Here is a 22,747-nt window from a genome sequence, read left to right on the forward strand (position 1 = left end):
TAATAGTTTTATGAACCTAATACACTAAAATCGGTTGCCATTGCCAGTTGAATTGCTCTTCCTTCTGATACCTTCCATTTTTCTACAAAGATGTTGTACCTCAAAAATTAACTCATCATTACGTTTTGAGCAATTTCCTTGGTTATGGGACTGAAAGGTGCTTCAGGAATTCAGGTCTTTCATCTAATTGCCTTGTGTTTGCTTAGGTTTTTATTTATAAAGTAGAAGTGACACATTGTCATTGTATGAGTCAGATTGTGGAAGTTAGTTTCATTTTTCTACCTGAATCAGGTTGCTGTCAATGAAACTGTGTGGTAAATAGCTTGCTGATATAATGGCTCAATGATGAAATTCCACAGCAGAGCAAGTAACATTTTACGTCTATATTTTTAAATTTGTATCAAGTATCCTTTGGTGGTTAAGAGGAGTGGTCGACCACTGTGACTTGGATTGCTGTTTCTCTTATGTTATATGATTATAACATAAGATTATATGACAACACTCACAGCTGTAGCCAAGGATGCCTCCAAATGCACATCATATGTTGTCTATTTCACCTGATTTTTTTTTCCCAGAAAAAAGCACCCCACTATAAGTAAGAACATAAGTGAAGCATAAGAGCAGGCAATAATGGGGTGATTTTTTTCCCCCTTTTGATCTTTTTCCCACAGCAACCTGGCAGGATCTTAGCGTGCAATTTCCATGACTCAGCCTGGGCAGCAACTACAATGTACGGCATGCTGTGACAGAGAGATGATCGTACCACTTAGATCCTATCTTGCTTAATTAGCTGTTGCCAGAAGGGGTACTAGTATTAATTTTACACCTTTTTTCTCTGTTTAGAATCAATTTATAGACGTGGCGCTAGAAGATGGCGGAAGCTTTACCGTGTGAATGGACATCTCTTTCAGGCCAAACGTTTTAACAGGGTGAGTAACCTAGTATCTGTGTGTTAATGTTGCTGTTTTGATACATTACGTGCATCAATGCTAATTAGTCTTCTATCAGCTTAATGTATGTAAAAAATATTCACAACATATTTGATTTTGGAGCAAGAGCAGGAGACCAAGATTAAATAGTAGTGGATTTTGGATTTCATTTAAGATTCCAGCATGCTAACACGTGTTGATTGACTTTACATCAAACACAAGCAACATTGACTATGGGTATCCCTAATTTATTTATAATTTATTAAAAATAATTTATTAAAAAATCCCTGTTTTTTTCCCCATTTTATTAAAATCAGAGCGATGTATTACTGATCTCTTATCATTCATGGAACATGGGCGTCAGTGACTGGGCCAGCACTTATTGCCCATCTCTAGTTGCCTTTAAGAAGATGGTGGTGAGTAGTTTGCTTGAATTGCTGCAGTCCATCTACTGTAGGTAGACCCACAATGCCATTCAGGAGGGATTTCCAGGATTTTGACTCAATGACAACTGGTCATAATAACCAAGGAATATTGGTAGTGAGTGGCTTGAAAAAGGAACTTGGTGCTGGTCCTGTATATCTGCTGCCCTTGTCCTGTTGATAGTGGTGGTCATGGGTTTCAAAGGTTTTGTATAAGGATTCGTAGTGAATTTCTGCACTGCATTTTGTAGAATGTACACCGCTGCTACTGAGTGTCAGTGGTAGAGGGTGTGGCTGCTTGTGGACATGGTGCCAATCAAGTGAGCTGCTTTGTCCATGATAGTGTCATACATTTGATTGTTGATCCAGGCAAGTGAAGAGCATTTCCCCATACTCCTGACTTGTTCCTTGCAGATGGTGAAAGTCTTTGGAGAGTCAGGAGGTGAGTTACTTGTCACAGTATTTCTGAAATCTGACTTGCTGTTGCAGCCACTGTCTTTATATGGCTAGTCTAATTCTGTTTCTAGTCATAATAGCCAAGGAATATTGATAGTGGCAGATTTAGTGATGGTACTGCCATTGAATGTCCAGGGGTAGCAGTTTGAGTGTCTCTTATTGGAGATGATTATTGCGTGGCATTTGTGTTGCATGAATGTTATTTGCCACTTTTCAGCCCAAACCTGGATATTGTCCAGGTCTTGCTGCATTTGGATATGGACTTTATATGAGGAGTCACAAATGATGCTGAACATGGAAAGTCGAAAAGTCTTAGAAATGGATGTGAAGAAGAAGAGAAGTAATGTGTGTGCATGTGATATACCCGTATCTTGGCTTTCTATTCCATACAATTTGAAACTACTAAACCCAGGACAGACTGGTGAGAATAGAATACTTAGATTTTAATTTAGTTTTCAAGTAATACATTTGAATTTTGGTAATTATGTCACCCAGATTTATTTGGAAGTACGGGAGTACATGACAAAAAAACAATACGAACAAAGTGGGCAAACATAGGGCAGAGTTTTCCATTTGCAGTTCGTGTTTTCTCAAATAAAATTCATGATGCTCAGTAAGCTATGGCTTGGAATAACTTTTCTTGTACAATCTTCTGCTAGTTATCTCATCATGCAACCAGTTCTTCACATTCTTGTGAAATTGCACCAGGAACTTGCTCTGACACATGTCGTTTGACACTGAGGAAGTAGTCCAAAGAGGCAAATTAGCTCCCAGTTTTATGGAAAGGACCTTGGAGGTTCTAGTGGATGGGATAGGGAGGAGAGCTGTCCTTTTTCCTGCAGACCTGCAAAGGAGGCCACCCAACCAGGCACAGCCAACCTGTACACAGATAATTACCCCGGAGACCTTTCTGTGACCTAGGTTAAATGGAATGCACAGTAGTGCAAGAAAAATATCTAATCTTGATAATCTGAAATGGTAATTTTTGACATCCTCTCTCTGCTACTTTATATTCTGGTCCACCACTCTCACATGTCACTGCACACATTTCTCATGAAGGCTCATGGGCCATAGCTCTGATTATTGCATGCATCATGCCTACTTGAAGTGACAGCTCCAAGGTGGCTGGTATTCTGTTAACAAGTCACCCTTTATTTGTGTGGAAAGTCCTTGACACTGATCCAGCTCCCTCAGCTGTCAGAATGAACAGGATGTCTGACATTCCTGTTTTTAGACCTGAAAATGTGTTACTGGAAAAGCTCAGCAGGTCAGGCAGCATCCAAGGAGCAGGAGAATCGATGTTTCGGGCATGAGCCCTTCTTCAGGAATGAGGAGAGTGTGCTAAGCAGGCTAAGATAAAAGGTAGGGAGGAGGGACTGGGTGGGGGGGGGGGGGGGGGGGGGGGGCATGTTGGAAATGCGATAGGTGGAAGGAGGTTAAGGTGAGGGTGATAGGCCGGAGTGGGGTGGGGGTGGGGGCAGAGAGGTCAGGAAGAAGATTGCAGGTTAGGAAGGTGGTGCTGAGTTCAAGGGTTGGGACTGAGACAAGGTGGGGGGAGGGGAAATGAGGAAACCGGAGAAATCTGAGTTCACCCCTTGTGGTTGGAGGGTTCCTAGGCAGAAGATGAGGCGCTCTTCCTCCAGCCGTCCTGTTGCTATGGTCTGGTGATGGAGGAGTCCAAGGACCTGTATGTCTTTGGTGGAGTGGGAGGGGGAGTTGAAGTGTTGAGCCACGGGGTGGTTGGGTTGGTTGGTCCGGGTGTCCCAGAGGTGTTCTCTGAAACATTCCACAAGTAGGCGGCCTGTCTCCCCAATATAGAGGAGGCCACATTGGGTGCAGTGGATGCAGTAAATGATGTGTGTGGAGGTGCAGGTGAATTTGTGGCGGATATGGAAGGATCCCTTCGGCCCTTGGAGGGAAGTGAGGGGGGAGGTGTCGGCGCAAGTTTTGCATTTCTTGCGGTTGCAGGGGAAGGTGCCGGGAGTGGAGGTTGGGTTGGTGGGGGGTGTGGACCTGACGAGGGAGTCACGGAGGAAGTGATCTTTTCGGAACGCTGATAGGGGAGGGGAGGGAAATATATCCCTGGTGATGGAGGTGGCGGAAATGACGACGAATGATACGATGTATATGGAGGTTGGTGTGGTAGGTGAGGACCAGTGGGGTTCTGTCCTGGTGGCGATTGGAGGGACGGTGCTCAAGGGCGGAGGAGCGGGAAGTGGAGGAGATGCGGTGGAGAACATAGTCGACCACGCCTGGGGGGAAATTGCGGTCTTTGAAGAAGGAGGCCATCTGGGTTGTTCGGTATTGGAACTGGTCCTCCTGGGAGCAGATGCGGCGGAGACGAAGGAATTGGGAATATGGGATGGTGTTTTTACAGGGGGCAGGGTGGGAGGAGGTGTGGTCTAGGTAGCTGTGGGAGTAGGTCGGTTTATAGTAAATGTTTTTGTTTTCCTGTTTTTATGTTAGCCAGGCCCCGCTAATCCAGATTTACACCCCCAATGATGTCCACCTGGCTGCCCTCATTTCAGTCAATTTGCAATCATCTGTCCCCTCTGAGTCCAAAGACATAGACCAGTCCTTTTTATGTAGCTCCTCCTGGAGCATTTTAGCACCAGGTCAAGTTCCTCCAACTTCGCCTCTGTTACTGGCAGTGTGGAACATACAATAGCTCTGTTCTTGTGCCTGGAGCATCTTGGAAGAAATTTATTCTCTTTTTTTTAATCCCCAGGCTTCAAAGCCATCGAGGTGCGAGATCCGTCGTGCCCATTTCAGATTCTGAGGTTTCTTAAATGCTTGATAGAACATAAACTTTACAGCGTAGTTCAGGCCCTTTGGCCCTCGATGTTGCGCTGACCTGTGAAACCAATCTGAAGCCCACTGACGTACACTATTTCCTTACCATCCATATGTTTATCCAGTGACCATTTAAATGCCTTTAAAGTTGAAGAGTCTAACACTGTTGCAGGCAGGGCATTCTACGCCTTTACTACTCTGAGTAAAGAACCTACCTCTGACATCTGTCCTGTATCTTTTACCCCTCAATTTAAAGCTGCATCTCCTCATGCTAGCCATTACCATCCGAGGAAAAAGGCTCTCATTGTCCACCCTATGTAATCCTCTGATCACCTTGTATGTCTCTATCGAATCATCTCTCAACCTTCTCGCTAATAAAAATAGCCTCAAGTTTCTCAGCTTTTCCTCATAAGTCCTTCTGTCCATACCAGGCAACATCCTGGTAAATCTCCTCTGAACCCTTTCCAATAATGCGGTGACCAGAACTGTGTGCAATACTCCAAGTGCAGCTGCCAGAGTTTTGTACAGCTGCAACATGACCTCATGGCTTCGAAACTCAATCCCTCTACCGATAAAAGCTAACACACCGTATGCCTTCTTAACAACTCTATCAACCTGGGTGGCAACTTTCAGGGATCTATGCACATGGACACAGATCTCTCTGCTCAAGAATCTTACCATTAGCCCTGTACGCTGTATTCCTGTTACTCCTTCCAAAGTGAATCACCTCCCATTTTGCTGCATTAAACTCCACTTGCAACCTCTCAGCCCAGCTCTGCAGCTTATCCATCATCCTTCAACACTGTCCACAGCTCCATCGACCTTAATGTCATCTGCAAATTTACTAACCCATTCTTCTATGCTGTCATCGAGACCATTTATAAAAATGGCAAACAGCAGTGGCCCCAAAACTGATTCTTGTGGTGCACCACTAGTAACCGAACTCCAGGATGAACATTTTCCATCAACCAATCCCCTCTGTTTTCTTATAAGTAGACAATATCTGATCCAAACAGTTAAATCACGCTCAATCCATGCTTCCATATTTTCTGCAACGGTGGGAAACCTTATCAAACACTTTACTGAGATCCATATACACCACATCAACCGCTTTACTGTCATCCATCTGTTTGGTCACCTTCTCAAAGACCAAATGGAGAGGGAGAACCTATGGGCTCCCCCAGCCTTTTTCAACTGTTCAAAAGAGCCGGGCACATTTTCCTTCCACCCTATTTGAGTTTGCACTTTCATGTGATCCATTTGCTTGTTCAGGACTGTTGCTCTGACACAAACCTTATATGTCTTTGGACCTGACCTCCTGTCGACCATGCCTGTTACGCATGCAGAGCCATTCCCATGGTTCTTGCAGCAGCTTTTGTCAACAAAGTAAAGTGGCTATCTCACTTAGAGTCATAGAGATGTACAGCATGGAAACAGACCCTACGGTCCAACCTGTCCATGCCGACCAGATATCCCAACCCAATCTAGTCCCACCTGCCAGCACCCGGCCCATATCCCTCCAAACCCTTCCTATTCATATGCCCATCCAAATGCCTCTTAAATGTTGCAATTGTACCAGCCTCCACCATGTCCTCTGGCAGCTCATTCCATGCACGTACCACCCTCTGCATGAAAATGTTGCCCCTTAGCTCTCTTTTTTTATCTTTCCCCTTTCACCCTATAAGCATTGCACAGTGGTTAGCACTGCTGCCTCACAGTGCCAAAGACCGGGGTTCAATTCACACCTCAGGCAACTGTCTGTGTGGAGTTTGCACATTCTCCCCATGTCCGCGTGGGTTTCCTCTGGATGCTCTGGTTTCCTCCCACAGTCCAAAAATGTGCAGGTTAGGTGATTTCGTCATGCTAAATTTCCCCGTAGTGTTAGGTGAAGAGGTAAATGCAGGGGAATGGGTCTGGGTGGGTTGCTCTTCGGAGGGTCGGTGTGGATTTGTTTGGCCTAAGGGCCTGTTTCCACACTGTAAATAATCTAATCTAATCTAAACCTATGCCTCTAGTTCTGGACTCCCCAACCCCAGAGAAAAGACTTTGTCTATTTATCCGATCCATGCCCCTCATAATTTTGTAAACCTCTATAAGGTCACCCCTCAGCCTCTGACGCTCCAGGGAAAACAACCCCAGCCTGTTCAGCCTCTCCCTATAGCTCAAATCCTCCAACCCTGGCAACATCCTTGTAAATCTTTTCTGAACCCTTTCAAGTTTCACAACATCCTTCCGATAGGAAGGAGACCAGAATTGCACACAATATTCCAACAGTGGCCTTACCAATGTCCTGTACAGCTGCAACATGACCTCCCAACTCCTGTACTCAGTACTCTGATCGATAAAGGAAAGCATACCAAATGCCGCCTTCACTATCCTATCTACCTGCAACTCTACTTTGAAGGAGCTATGAACCTGCACTCCAAGGTCTCTTTGTTCAGCAACACTCCCTAGAACCTTACCATTAAGTGTATAAGTCCTGCTAAGATTTGCTTTCCCAAAATGCAGCACCTCGCCTTTATCTAGTGGAGTCTTGTGTCCAGCATTGGTGTTCCTGACACCCTTTCATTTACGTACACGCACACACACGCCATGGTGTGGCATAAGCTCCCCGTTAGAACTCTGCTAGAGCTATCCCTGCTGTTGCACGAGGTGTGGTTCCATAATCAAACAGAAACCAGGACAGTTTGGCATCTACTACTGTAGGTTGTTTCTTAAACCTGCCTTCAAAGTTTGGACTGCTCTTTTTGCCAGACCATTGGATGGAGCTGTCATTGTTTGTCAAATGCCATTCAATTGTAATAAATACTCAAATTCCCTGCTGGTAAACAATGGCCTGTTATCCATAACCAACCATTACAGGTGTCTGCGTATCGCAAAAGATGCATGCAATTTTTCTATAGTTGTCCCACGTTTGATGAATGAACTCAATGCTCATCTTCCGTAATTACACCGGCACCACTCCCCACCTCTTCCTCCGCTTCATTGATGACTGCATTGGCACCACCTCGTGCTCCCGTGAGGAGGTTGAGCAATTCATCAACTTCACCAACACATTTCACCCTGACCTTAAATTTACCTGGACCATCTCTGACACCTCCCTCCCCTTCCTGGACCCCTCCATCTCCAATAGTGACGACCAACTTGACACTGACATTTTTTACAAACCCACCGACTCCCACAGCTACCTGGATTACACTTCTTCCCACCCTATCTCTTGCAAAAATGCCATCCCGTATTCCCAATTTCTCCACCTCCGCCGTATCTGCTTCCAGGAGGACCAGTTCCACCATAGAACACACCAGATGGCCTCCTTCTTTAGAGACCGCAATTTCCCTTCCCACGTGGTTAAAGATGCCCTCGAACGCATCTCGCCCACATCCCGCACCTCTGCCCTCAGACCCCACCCCTCCAACCATAACAAGGACAGAACGCCCCTGATGCTCACCTTCCACCCTACAAACCTTCGCATAAGCCAAATCATCTGCCGACATTTCCGCCACCTCCAAAAAGACCCCACCACCAGGGATATATTTCCCTCCCCACCCCTTTCCGCCTTCCGCAAAGACCGTTCCCTCCGTGACTACCTGGTCAGGTCCACACCCCCCTACGACCCACCCTCCCATTCTGGCACTTTCCCCTGCCACCGCAGGAACTCTAAAACCTGTGCCCACACCTCCTCCCCCACCTCTATCCAAGGCCCTAAAGGAGCCTTCCACATCCATCAAAGTTTTACCTGCACATCCACTAATATCATTTATTGTATCCGTTGCTCCCGATGTGGTCCCCTCTACATTGGGGAGACTGGGCGCCTCCTAGCAGAGCATTTTAGGGAACATCTCCGAGACACCCGCACCAATCAACCAAACCGCCCTGTGGCTCAACATTTCAACTCCCCCTCCCACTCTGTCGAGGACATGGAGGTCCTGGGCCTCCTTCACCGCCGCTCCCTCACCACCAGACGCCTGGAGGAAGAACGCCTCATCTTCCGCCTCGGAACACTTCAACCCCAGGGCATCAATGTGGACTTCAACAGCTTCCTCATGTCCCCTTCCCCCACCTCATCCTAGTTTCAAACTTCCAGTTCAGCACTGTCCCCTTGACTTGTCCGACCTGCCTAGCTCCTTTTCCACCTATCCACTCCACCCTCCCCTCCCTGACCTATCACCTTCATCTCCTCCCCCACTCACCCATTGTACTCTATGCTACTCTCTCCCCACCCCCACCCTCCTCTCGCTTATCTCTCCACGCTTCAGGCTCACTGCCTTTATTCCTGATGAAGGGCTTTTGCCCGAAACGTCAATTTCGCTGCTCGTTGGATGCTGCCTGAACTGCTGTGCTCTTCCAGCACCACTAATCCAGAATTTGGTTTCCAGCATCTGCAGTGATTGTTTTTACCTTAATGCTCAATCCAATCATTTTGAATAGGCATCCACAGTGATAAAGAACATTGAGTGCATGAAAAGACCTGCATTGTCAACATGTAGCCAAGTTGACTGTTCACCCAGTTATTGCCACAAACGTGGAGGAGCTGCTGATAGTAATTTTTGTCCTCATTGGCACTCTGGGCACTGCCCCACCAACAGGATTGTGTCTCCATCCAATCCTGGCCACCAGATGTGACTTATTACTAACATCATTTTGGAAACCCCTGAATAACGCTGGTGAAGTTCAGCAAGTATCTGGCAGGAACCTTTGCTCAGGACAAATACTCTTGCTCCCCATAACTTGCCATCCAGTCCACGATCTGGGCTTTCCATGTCCAGAAAGGTTTAGTTCTGATTGTGATGGCCCTTTGGTTTCCCCCTCGCTACCAGCTGCTTCAGATTAGTCAGGACTGGCTCTTTCTGCATTCAAAGTCTGATATTGTCAGCTGTGACTGAAGTGTGTCCAGAAAGCTTAAACCATTATGGACTCTTGCAGTAGTGGTACCATTGGTGTATCTGCCAGTGGGTGTTCACTTAGTGCATCTGCATTTGCTACTTGACCTCCCACTTGGTGTTCCAACTTGTAATTATATGCACTTAGCCTGAGGCTATGTGTGGTATCGTTTTGTTCTCTTAGACTTGAAAATTGTGTTGCTGGAAAAGCGCAGCAGGTCAGGTAGCATCCAAGGAGCAGGAGAATCGACGTTTCGGGCATAAGCCCTTCTTCAGGAATCCTCTTAGACTTGGTTCATTATTAATTACAAGTTTATTTCATAAAGTCATTGAAGAGATTCCCTGATTTTAAATATGGCCACCTCACTTTCCTTTTCTATCTAGGCGTGTTTACGTTCTGCCATGGATACCTTCTCTATTTAGTGTTTCCCTCCACTGGGCCACCAATAGGTTAATACTACTCTGATGCCATATGGGGAGGCATCACATGTCCTATCAAATCTCACTTGTGCTCATCGTGTGCTAAGCTGTTTCTTCACTTCGCTGAAAGCTGTTCCTCCCAACCATTTTCCACAGCTGACCCTTTTTTTTAAAGAAGTTGATGCAAAGGTGCCATGATGAAGGCCAGGTTATGTATAAACTTTCCATAATAATTGACCAGTCCAAGGAAAGATGTAAGCTCCGGTACAGATGTGGGAGCTGGGGCATCTTTGATCGCCCTCACTTTACCTTCCAATAGGTATTTGGCCATCTCTGTGGCCCAAGTACCTCACTTGGGGTGCCTGGAACGTTTTTTCCTTCCAAGGCATGCACCCACCTGGGAGAAATGTCGAAGGGCTATGTCCAAATTCTCTCAATGCCCATTATTGGTCTTCCCTGTTATTAGCATGACATCTAATTGAATGGCGGCCGGGGTAGACCTTTTAAAATGTTCTCCATCAACTGAAAAATTGGACAGACTGATATTCCAATTGGTAGTCTCGTATATTGCTACAAACTCTCATGGATATTAACTGTGGCATACTTCTGGGGATCCTCCTCGAACCACAGTTGCAAGTATGCGTGGCTTCTGTCCAGCTTTGCATATACATCCTTGATTGTGTATTTATCCAGCTGTGAAAAGCTCTTTACCATTTGTTTAAAGTCCCCACAAAGGACTCATCAGACATCACAATTTGTACAACCAGTGCTGCCCATACTTCCAACTGGACAGGTTTGATGACTCCATCACCTTCTGATTTCTGCCCCTATTTTTGCCTTTTCGGCAAATAGCACTGGGTGGGCCTTGCAGAGTCGTGGAATTTCTTCCTTGTCATTAAGCTAATTAGTCGATAGTTCCTGGACCTGTTGCATCTCCAGATTTATCAATAGCATTAGCTATCTGCTAATTCTCTTGCGTTATTCCTGTTGTAGTTGCTTAATTCCTCTTCCTTACCCTGTTTTAATATGTATGGATGCAATCCATCTAGCAGCGAAGCTTTCTTGTCTGCAAGTTTGATTAGTTTACCAATTAGACCCCTCCCCTTTCCAGCGTAATTTTTTCTGTTTTCATGCCTACCTTGTTAGTCTCCCTGAGAAATAACTGAGGGTTAGTAACTATTGAAGATTTTTGCTATTTTGTTATCATTGTACATGATTTTTGCATTCCTATCTATTTTCTTTTTTTTTGGTCTTTCGGGTACTGATTCATGTTATTTGATATTTTAATTCTGTAATATCCCTTAGATTTCCTAACTTTTTTCCTTTTTCAGTAGTGTTTACATATTCCCTTGGTCGTCATCTATGTCCTTAGTGTATGCTGTTTTTTTTCCTCAGTTACAGTTTTGCTCTAATTTCTTCATTCAACTATGATATATTGTTAGTGACTCATTTATTGTTGCTTTCTCATGTGATCTATTTCTCTTTGCTTGTCTTGGTGACTTTGAATATTTTCGACTGCTCTTTTATTTCTACATCAGTAACTTTCTGGTTAATTTTCTGTGGTTCCACTCAGCTTTCTCCAAGTTTAATTTGTTCTGTCATACTTATTTCTTTCTTGATATTGTCTTTTCTATGATTTAATAACTCATGGTTGAATACCTCAGAATGCAGCAATTAGCTTTACCTTTTTCCCAATTTCTCCTTTGTTTCCTTTTGCTTTTGGACGGCAACTATATTGCCATTCTTGACATACGTAGACATTTCTTCACATATTTAATGTGTCCTATTACCACTCCTTTTCACCTTGTACTATGAGAGTTTTTAAAATTATTTTATCTTTCCAGTTCTTTATTCCATTGTAGATTTTTTTAGTTTCTTATTACCCCTTCCCTTTCTCATTTGAGTGAGTGGGCAAAGATCTGGCAGATGCAATACAGTGTTACTAAATTTGAAGTAATCCATTTTGGTAGGAGTAACCATAAAAAGGATTATTACTTAAATGGTAAAAAGTTGCAGCATGCTGCTATGCAGAGGGACCTGGGTGTCCTTGTGCAAGTAGTTAGGAAGGCATATGGAATTTTGTCCTTCATTGCAAAAGGGATGGAGTTTAAAAGCAGGGAGGTTATGTTGCAGCTGTACAGGTGCTGGTGAGGCCACAACTGGAGTAATGCATGCCGTTTTGGTCTCCTTACTTGAGAAAACATGTACTGGCACTCAAGATGGTGCAGAGGAGATTCACAAGGTCGATTCCTGAGTTGAGGGGATTGACTTACGAGGAGAGACGGAGTAGACTGGGATTATATTCATTGGAATTTAGAAGAATGAGGGGGAGCTTATAGAAACGTAGAAGATTATGCAAGAAATAAGTAAGGTAGAAGTAGAGAGGATGTTTCCACTGACAGGTGAAACTAGGACAAGAGGGCATAACCTCACAATTAGGGACAGAAGATTGAGGGCTGAATTGAGAAGGAAATCCTTCACACAGAAGGTTGTAAATCTAGGGAATTCCTTGCCCAATGAAGTAGTTGACGCAACTTCAGTAAACGTTTTAAAGCTAAGATAGATTCCTTTATAACAGTAAAGGTATTAAGGGATATGGTGGGAGTGCAGGTAAGTGGAACTGAGTCCACAAAAGATCAGCCATGATGTTATTGAATGGCGGACCAGACCTAAAGGGCCAGATGGCCTTCTCCTGCTTCTACTACTTACGTTCTTAAAGTCTATTTCAGTTATAACTTTACCCAGTTTTAAACGTTCACTAACTTGAAGGATTGATTCTATTTTTCTTCTCACAGATGCTGCCAGAGCTGCTGAATACTTCAAGCACTTCCGGTTTTTATTTAAAATTCCAGCATCCAATGTAATTTTGTCTTGTGTTTGCTTGGATTTAACTTTTCAAACGTTACGAAAAAAAGGACACTAATTGCATATATTTTTATTGAGTGATTTTTGAACATAAGTGTATCCAACCAAAGGAAGTGAATGAGAAAAACAGTAGAAAGAATGTCATTAGAGGGAAGATCAAGAGAAAGGAAGCGTGTTTTATTCATTTAACATTACTTAACATTATAAAAAGATTGTGTACCGCAACCACCCAAAGTAAAAGCAGCTTTAGTATTTGATGGTTTATTTCATTACTGCATCATTTCCTAAAGGAAAGAAGGCAGCATCTGAAAAGATCAGAGAAAACAGTCAGCAGAGCTGCTAAGGTAGAGAAGCAGTAAAGAAGAACTGAGAGGAGGAAGCAAAAATAAGAGACAGTTATCAGTGCAGAATTTGAGGTTGGCAGAGGGATAGCCATGATCTATTATTGTGTGTGTAATGCCACAGAAATTACCTGTTGTGGAATTTGGAATTCTTAATCATGGGTTTCAGGAATTGGAATTTGAGACCATAAGAAATAGGAATTTCAAGCCTGCTCCACCACTCTTACCCTGGCTGATCTGACAACTCCTAATATCCACTTACTTGCCCTTTTTCCAAAATCTTTGATTCCCCTGCTGATCACAAATCTACCTATTAAAGCTTTGAATATACACAAGGACTCTGCCCCCTCAGCTCTCTATGGCAAGGAGTTTGAAAGAATTTCAGCACTCAGAAGGAATTCCTTCTAGTGTCAATCTTAAATTGATGCCTCTTTGTTCTGAGTCTATGTCCATTGGTCCTAGCCTCTCCCATGAGGGAGCCTTAACATCAAACATGGCCACTATTGCCTCCCTTCTGGATTTTTAACTCTTTTGACCATGTCTGAACCAAGATAGAGAGGTCAGGAACTTGGTGGCCTTGGCAGAACCCCAACTTTGACATGAAAAACCTATTTGGTCAAATTGAATAACTTAATTAAAGTTGTAATTTGAATTTTTTCTTATACCTGGAAAGCATGTGCCAGCATATTTACCTTAAGTAACTTGATGTTTTCTGCACTGACTATCTCTTCTGTTAGAGGAGACTGCAGGTTATAGCACTAACGCTGTTGTCTGATGATAACAAACCTGCCCTATTTTGACCACCTTTTTATAACTTTTCAGTCATAAACTACAAGCTGCTAATGTTGTTCTGTAATTAGTTCATATTCATAATTCTTATTCATATTCTCTCTCTCATTTGAATTTTGTGCTGTCTTGCTGTTTCCCTCACCCAATATTGCACAGCTATCTTGCAGAATTTTGTCACTTTCTCAAAGTACAAGGGTGTAGTAACAAAATGTATTGCATGAAGAACGGCAAATTAATCATTTGGTCCAACAGTGTATTGAAATCCCTACTATCTCCATTCAGCCCATTGAATCAAAGCTCAACCCACCCAGACCCAGACCCTTACCCCATCCCTGTAGCCTCGCATTTATTTAATCCACCTAGCCTGCAGATCCCTGGACACTACAGAGCAATTTAGGATGGCCAGTCCGCTTAACCTGTACATGTTTGGACTGCGGGAGAAAATCAGAGCACCTAGCAGAAACCCATCCAGGTAAGGGAAGAATATGCAAATCCACACAAAACAGTTGCCCAAGGCTGGAATTGAACCCAGATGCCTGGTGCTGTGAGGCATCAGTGCTAACCAATGAACCATTGTGTCAGTCTAACAGCAATGTTCACAAACAGCTCACATTCTAATTTTGTTTACCTTAAGAGTTTGAATTCATTCTGGATTCACGCTCAATATTTTTCAAACAAATTTGTAATATTTCTATGTCTAGCTTTTAAAATGGGGAGTTGGAGTCATACTGCTGTAATGTACATTATGCTGTGGAAAAATTGGGCATGTGTTGAATTTTTAAAATTTAATTAATAGAGTGTGCTGAGTAAAGAGAATTTGCTTCAGAATGTAACAAAAATGAGAAATGAAGTGTTAACAAGAGATAGGATGAAGATTGAGACTGCATGTCTTGTCCAGCCTGCTCTGCTGAGTATGATCATGGCTCGTGTTTGCCTTTGGCTCCTGATAGCCCTTGATTCCATGAGAAACCAAAAGCATGGGTATTCTCCTCTTAAAGATATTCAAAGATGAAGTGAAGAAATTTCTCCTCCTAAATGATTGTACACCTCACCAATTCCCCGGCCACACCACTTTTTTCATGAGCCAGGGTCCACAACCTTTAAAATCAGAAATGGGCAGCATGAATCGATCACCTGTCCAGTGTTCTAAATGTGAGAATGTCGTATATGTACATAGAGCTATTGTCAACAACCATGACATTTAGTCATGACAAAAACTTGCACATGGAATCTTCTGACATCCTGAGGCTGCATTGCTGCAGCTACCATGTGGTTCTGGCTCACCAAGAAACCATCCTACTCTTGCTACTTGTCACGGGCAATTAATTGATAATCAATCTTTTTGATGCCCCTTCTGTGGCTATCAGACCCAAGGTGGAATTTGAATCGAGAGCTCCTGTCCCAGAGGAAAGGCTTTTACCACTGTGCCCCAATGTTGTTATTTGCTTAAGAATTGTTACTCGATGTAAATGTACAACTTCAAATATTCAGATTTGCATTTGCAATGTTAACACAATATTTTCCAGTTTGTGTCGTTAATGTCCAGCAGTTTGTTAAACATCGAGTCATAGAGATGTACAGCACGGAAACAGACCATTTGGTCCATCACGCCCATGCTGACCAGCTATCCCAACCCCATCTGGTCCCACCTGCCAGCACCCAGCCCATGTCCCTCCAAACCCTTCCTATTCACATACCCATCCAAATGCCTTTTAAATGTTGCAATTGTACCAGAGTCCACCACTTGCTCTGGCAGCTGGTTCCATTCACGTACCATCCTTTGCATGAAAACGTTGCCCCTTAGTTCCTTTTTATATCTTTCCCCTCTCACCCTAAACCTATTCCCTCTAGTTCTAGACTCCCCCCAACCAAGGGAAAAAACTTTGTCTATGTATCCTATCCATGCCCCTCATGATTTAATAAACCTCTATAAGGTCACCCCTCAGCCTCCGATGCTTCAGGGAAAACAGCCCCAGCCTGCTCAGCCTCTCCCTACAGCTCAAATCCTCCAATTCTGGCAACATCCTTGTAAATCTTTTCTGAATCCTTTCAAGTTTCACAACATCTTTCCGATAAGAAGGAAACCAGAATTGCACGCAATATTCCAACAGTGGCCTAACCAATATCCTGTACAGCTGCAACATGACCTCCCAACTACTGTACTCAATACTCTGACCAATAAAAGAAAGCATACCAAACGCCGCCTTCACTATCCTATCTACCTTTGACTCCACTTTCAAGGAGCTATGAACCTGCACTCCAAGGTCTCTGTTCAGCAATACTCCCTAGGACCTTACCATTAAGTATAGAAGTTCTGCTAAGATTTGCTTTCCCGAAATGCAGCACCTCACAGTTATCTAAATTAAGCTCCAACTGCCGCTCCTAAGCCTATTGACCCATCTGATCAAGATCCCGTTGTAATCCGAGGTAACCTTCTTCACTGTCCACTACACCTCCAATTTTGTTGTCATCTGCCAACTTACTAACTCTACCAGCTCAGAAATTTTAGTAGAATAATAACATCCAATCTACAGCAAACTGTCTGGCCCAGCTAGTCAATACTGGGGATTATGCTGTACATGAGCTTCTTCCCCTCCTACATCCTCTGACCGTATTCTGATATTCTGATCTTCTGATATTCTTTTCCTTTCTTCGTCATTGTTGTCAGATAACTGTCTGTTAAGTGCACCAGAAGGTAGAATTTAAACTTGTTTTTATGCATACCAACCGTAGTCCCAATTTGCATTTATTAAGTAAAGGAGATAGCAAGGATAGTGTTCTGGCAATGTTAGGCAATGAATGTACTAAGCTTATGTGAGTAATTATAAAGTGCTTACTTTTAATGGGGGTTGTGTCTAGCAATGAGAAACCGTTAATTGCAGTAATTTGTCCATATATTGGCTTGACTTATTGGACATTATGCCTATAGCTCTCAATGGAAAACTAATTGATCAGGCAAGTAAACACAAAGAATTAAAGAAATTGAATAATTACACAGCCAAGATGCTGAATTTAAACAGACAAATAACTCATTCAAGGCTGGATCCATTCTGTTTCTAGTCAATTGTAACCCTCAGGATGTTGATATGGAGTATTCAGCAACGGTTATGCTATTTAAATGTCAAAGGTCGCTGGTTAGTTTCTGTCTTGTTGGAGATAGTCAGTCATTGTCTGGCACTTCTGTGGTACAAACATCACTTGTCACTTTAACTCCAAACCTGGATATTGTCCAAGTCTTGACACACTTGAACATTTGAGGAGATTTCAGGTAGAAAGGTTTTCTTTAATGTTTTCAAGGCTGACGTTTGTTGCCAAATCCCAATTACCAGTGAAAAGAATGAACTGAGGACCCTCTTCTGGCACAGTAGTAGTGTCCTTGCGCCTGGACTAGGAGGCCTGGATAGCAGTCTCACTTTCAGGTGTATAATAACATCACTGAATAAGTTGATTAGAAAAATCGGTTTAAATTTTCAAAAAAGAAAATGTAAACTAGGAAGGGAGCCCTCTTGGGAAGCAGTGGTAATGTCCCTGTCCCAGACGAGAGAGGCCTGGGTTCAAGTCCCACCTGTTCCAAAGTCATAGTCAAAGAGATATACAACACAGAAAGAGAACCTATGGTCCAACTTGTCCATGCCGACCAGATATCCCAACCCAATCTTGTCCCACCTGCCAGCACCCGGCCCATATCCCTCCAAACCCTTCCTATTCATATACCCATCCAAATGCCTCTTAAATATTGCAATTGTACCATCCTTCACCACGTCCTCTGGCAGCTCATTCCATACACGTACCACCCTCTGCGTGAAAAAGTTGCCCCTTCGGTCTCTTTTATAACTTTCCCCTCTCACCCTAAACCTACGCCCTCTAGTTCTGGACTTGCCCACCCCAAGGAAAAGATTTTGTCTATTTATCCTATCCATGTCCCTCATGATTTTATTTTATAAACCTCTATAAGGTCACCCCTCAGCCTCCGACGCTCCAGGGAAAACCTGTTCAGCCTCTCCCTGTAGCTCAGATCCTCCAACCCTGGCAACATCCTTGTAAATCTTTTCTGAACCCTTTCAAGGTTCACAACATCTTTCCGATAGGAAGGAAACCAGAATTGCACACAATATTCCAACAGTGGCCTAACCAATGTCCTGTACAGCCGCAACATGACCTCCCAACTCCTGTACTCCATACTCTGACTAATAAAGGAAGGCATACCAAACGCCGCCTTCACTATCCTATCTACCTGCGACTCCACTTTCAAGGAGCTATGAACATACCCTCCAAGGTCTCTTTGTTCAGCAACACTCCCCAGGACCTTACCATTAAGTGTACAAGTCCTGCTAAGATTTGCTTTCCCAAAATGCAGCACCTCACAGTTATCTGAATTAAACTCCATCTGCCACTTCTCAGCCCATTGGCACATTGCTTCAGAGGTGTCATAACATCTCTCGATAAATTGATTAGAAAATATCTAACCTATGGCATCTGAAGGGTTCTTGTCATGTAGCGAGTGTGTACCTGTCTCTGAGCCAGGAGGCCTGAGTTTAAATTCCATCTGCACCAGTGGTCTCACATCTGAATCGGTTGATTAAAATGTCCAACCTGAGCAACTCTTGCAATGAAATCCTTGGACTGAATTTATTGGTTTCCAACAAACATATTCATTTTCATTTGTATTAGTTTTTATGACAACCAGTGGAAAGTTTTCTCCCCTGATGCTCAATGGTTTGAATTTTGCTTGGGCCTGTGCCAGCACACTTGCTTTAATGTCGCAGGTCATGATTCGTCACTTTTTTTTGAGTTCCGCTCTTTTGTCCATGTTTGGACCAAGGCTGTAGTGAGATCAGGATTTAAGTGGCCCTGACAGAATCCTATTGGAGCATCTATAAGCAGGTTGTTGTGATGTAAGTGATAGCACTTTTGACAACAATTTCTGTTGCTTTGGTGGTGATTTAGAAGAGGTAATCAGTCAATAATTGTTTTATCTTTTTTCAGGATGGGATGTAGCTGGGATGTAGATGGGATGTGTCTTTTTTGAGGTTTTCTTGGGGTTTCTTTTCTTGTGTGTTCAGTTTGTTTCCTTCCCTCTTTCGGACAGACGTGGTAGAAACCACATTGAAGGACAACAAACTCACGGAAGAAACGCAACAAACGATCGGACAGATAGTTGCACCCTACTCTGGTGTTTATGGCTCGTTCTACCGCATCTGTCCGAAAGAGGGAAGGAAACAAACTGAACACACAAGAAAAGAAAGCCCGAGAAAACCTCAACCTCAAAAAAGACAAAAACATAGTCATATTACCTGCAGACAAGGGTCGGCTCACAGTCATCCTGAACAGAAGGGACTACATAGAGCAAGCCAATGCATTACTCGCAGACACCAACACCTACCAACAGGTGGCACTAGATCTGACCCCACAACTAGGAAACAAAATTACATATCTCCTAAGAAAATTACACAGTTCCAGACAATACAACCAGACGGGACCAACACCCCACGATTCTACGGACTGCCAAAAATCCATAAACCAGGAGCCCCCCCTCAGACCCATAGTCTCACTACCCGGCACACCAACTTACAGACTGGTCAAAGAACTATACGCAAGACTGAAATACCTAGTAGAAAAGTCACAGCACTCCATCCACTCCACCCAGGAATTCCTAAAACTCACCAAAACACCAAAATAGAGGAAGACAAAACAATGATCTCATTCGACGTAACAGCGCTGTTCACTTCCATCAACATCGACCTGGCAAAGGAAACACTTGCCACGCTTTTAGAAGAGACCATCACACACACCCCAACCACCATCAATCACATTACCAACGAAAACATCATGAAGCTAGTGGACCTGTGCCTCACAACCCACTTCACCTTCAACAACATGATCTACAAACAAACCAACGGAACACCCATGGGATCTCCGCTATCAGGATTCATAGCCGAAGCGGTAATGCAAAGACCAGAACAAACAGCCCACCATCAAACCAAAAATCTGGGTCCGCTACGTAGATGACACCTTTGTCATCACAAAACGAAACAAGATAGAAGAGACATTTAACATTACCAACAACACTCTCACAGGCATAAAGTTCACCAAGGAGGAAGAAACCGACAACAAACTCGCATTCCTGGACGTCATAGTCGAAAGAAAGGACAACGGACAACTACAAACCTGCGTATACAGAAAACCGACAAACACTGATCAAATACGTAACTACACCAGCAACCATCCCAACACACACAAATGAAGCTGTATCAGAACACTATTCCAACGAGCCACCACACACTGCAGCGCAGACGAACTTCGGAAAACAGAGGAGAACCACCTATACAACGTATTCAAGAAGAACGGATGCTCAAAAAATACAGTCCACAGATTCCTCAGGAACAAACCATGACAAGCAGACCTAACACAGCCAGAAACCCTAACTACCTTACCATACATCAAAGAAGTTTCAGAAATGACAGCCAGTCTACTAAGACCACTCGGGATCCGAGTAGCACACAAACCCACCAACACACTCAAACAAAAACTAACAAACTTAAAAGACCCAGTACAACCCATGGACAAAACCAACGTCATCTACAAAATTCCATGCAAGGACTGCCACAAACACTACGTAGGACAAACAGGAAGAAAGTTAGCCACCAGGATACACGAACGCCAGTTAGCCACAAAAAGACATGACCCTCTCTCCCTCGTAATCCGACAGACGGATGAAAAAAAACCACCATTTCAACTGGGACAACACATCTATCCTGGGACAGGCTAAGCAAAGACATGCCAGAGAATTCCTTGAGGCCTGGCACTCCAACCACAATGACATAAACAAACACACCGATCTAGATACCATTTATCAACCCCTCAGAAAACGAACAGGAAATGACATCACCACAAACCCCAGGAACCCCATCCAGGACAAACATATAAATAGAAAGCAGGAGACAACAGCTTCGCTTCACTTGGAGGTTGCCACTGATGATGTTACCTAGCCAGGTAATGAAACATCTGGATATCAAACCTGCAGCTAAGTGAGCAAACCTACACCCTAAACCTCAACCTGAGCTACAAACCTTGCAAAAAATATCTTTCAGAACTTGGCCAGCTCAGTCAGATGTAGTGCTTCTGAGCCACACTTATGGATATTAGACATTCAAGTCCCAATCCAAAGTATATTATTTGCTCTTGCCACCTTCAATTATTGTTCAACTTGAGTAGTACTTATTCCTCAATACTGAATCATTCATCTGAAGAAAGGCAATACGTTGTAATCAGTAGGAGGCTTGTTTGTCTGTATTTAACTTGTTACCATGACACCTCATGTCGTGTAATGTAAAAACGTCTCCGTTTGCTGTAATGAATGTAAAAACAATATATAAATTGTGAGATATTGCAGAGCTCTTAAGATGCAGATGGGTCTGGGTGTCGTAATGCATGAAGCACAGAAGGTTGTGCTGGTACAGCAAATAATGAGGAAAACTAATGAAATGTTATGGTTTATTGCAAGGGGAAATTGAATGCAAATGTTAGAAGATTACGATTCCATTACACAGCACCATGGTGAGACTGCATCGCAAGTATTGTGTGCAGTACTGGTCACTGGACTTCAGGAAGGACGGTTATGCCTTGATAGCAGTTCAGAGAAAGTTTACTCAGCTAATACCTGAAATGAGTGGGTTACCTTTGAGAAAAGGCTTAGCCTGTACCCTCTGGAGCTTAGAGTCAGATGATTTGATTAAAACATACAAGATCCTGAGGGAGCTGAAAAATGTGTTGCTGGAAAAGCGCAGCACGTCAGGCAGCATCCAAGGAGCAGGAGAATCGATGTTTCGGGCATAAGCCCTTCTTCAGGAATTCCTGAAGAAGGGCTTATGCCCAAAACGTCGATTCTCCTGCTCCTTGGATGCTGCCTGACCTGCACTTTTCCAGCAACACATTTTTCAGCTCTGATCTCCAGCATCTGCAGTCCTCACTTTCTCCAAGATCCTGAGGGAACTTGACAAGTTTCCTCTTGTGGAAGAACCCGGAAATAGAAGTTATAGTTTAATATGCGTGACGCACATTTAAAACAGATGAAGAAGTTTTTTTTAAGAAAAACGTATTGAGAGTCTTTGAAATTCCCTTCTCCAAAAGGCAATAGTCACAGGATCTTTAAATAATTTTAAGGTAGAGATGGATAGATTCTTGCAAACCAAAGGGATGAAAGATTTTTTTGGGGATTTGCAGCGATATAGAGTTGAGGTTAAAATCCGAATTCAGGATCGTAGAGTTATAGAGATGTACAGCATAGAAACAGACATTTCAGTCCAACTTGTCCATGCTGACGAGATATCCTAACTGAATCTTGCCCCATTTGGCCCTTATCCCTCTAAACCTTTGCTATTCAAATACCCATCCAGATGCCTTTTAAATGCCATAATTGTATCAGCCTCTACCACTTCCTCTGGCAACTCATTCATTACACACTCCACCCTCTGTGTGAAAGGGTTGCCCCTCAGGTCAATTTTATATCTTTCCCCTTTCACCCTAAACCTATGCCGCCCAGTTCTGGACTCTCCTAACCCAGGGAAAATACCTTGTTTATTTATCCTATCCATGCCCCTCATGATTTTATAAACCTCTATAATGTCACCCCTCAGCCTCCAATATTCTAGGGAGAAGAGCACCAGCCTATTCAGCCTCTCCCTGCAGCTCAAATCCTCCAACCCTGGCAACATCTTTGTAAATCTTTCTGAACCCTTTCATGTCTTACAACATCCTTCCGATGGGAAGGAGACCAGAATTGCACGCAGTATTCCAACAGTGGCCTAACCAATGTCCTGTAGAGCCACAACATAGCCTCCCAACTCATATAC

The 22,747-nt window shown here is 43.5% G+C and overlaps 1 protein-coding gene across 6 annotated transcripts in view; it reads left to right on the forward strand.

Annotated features, from left to right (window-relative positions):
* Positions 1-22,747, forward strand: part of prkcz (protein kinase C, zeta) — a 428,930-nt gene that overhangs the window by 185,118 nt on the left and 221,065 nt on the right. For 5 of the 6 annotated variants that reach the window (XM_072586280.1, XM_072586279.1, XM_072586278.1 and 2 more), the window contains one exon: positions 844-929. In XM_072586280.1, coding sequence (XP_072442381.1) covers positions 844-929 — 86 coding nt within the window. Of the gene's footprint in view, positions 1-843; positions 930-14,104; positions 14,368-22,747 lie in introns of those variants that run through there. The other variant, XM_072586283.1, reaches the window with a different exon arrangement.

Source organism: Chiloscyllium punctatum, chromosome 16 (genome assembly GCF_047496795.1).
Source record: "Chiloscyllium punctatum isolate Juve2018m chromosome 16, sChiPun1.3, whole genome shotgun sequence".
NCBI classification, from domain to species: Eukaryota; Metazoa; Chordata; class Chondrichthyes; order Orectolobiformes; family Hemiscylliidae; genus Chiloscyllium; species Chiloscyllium punctatum.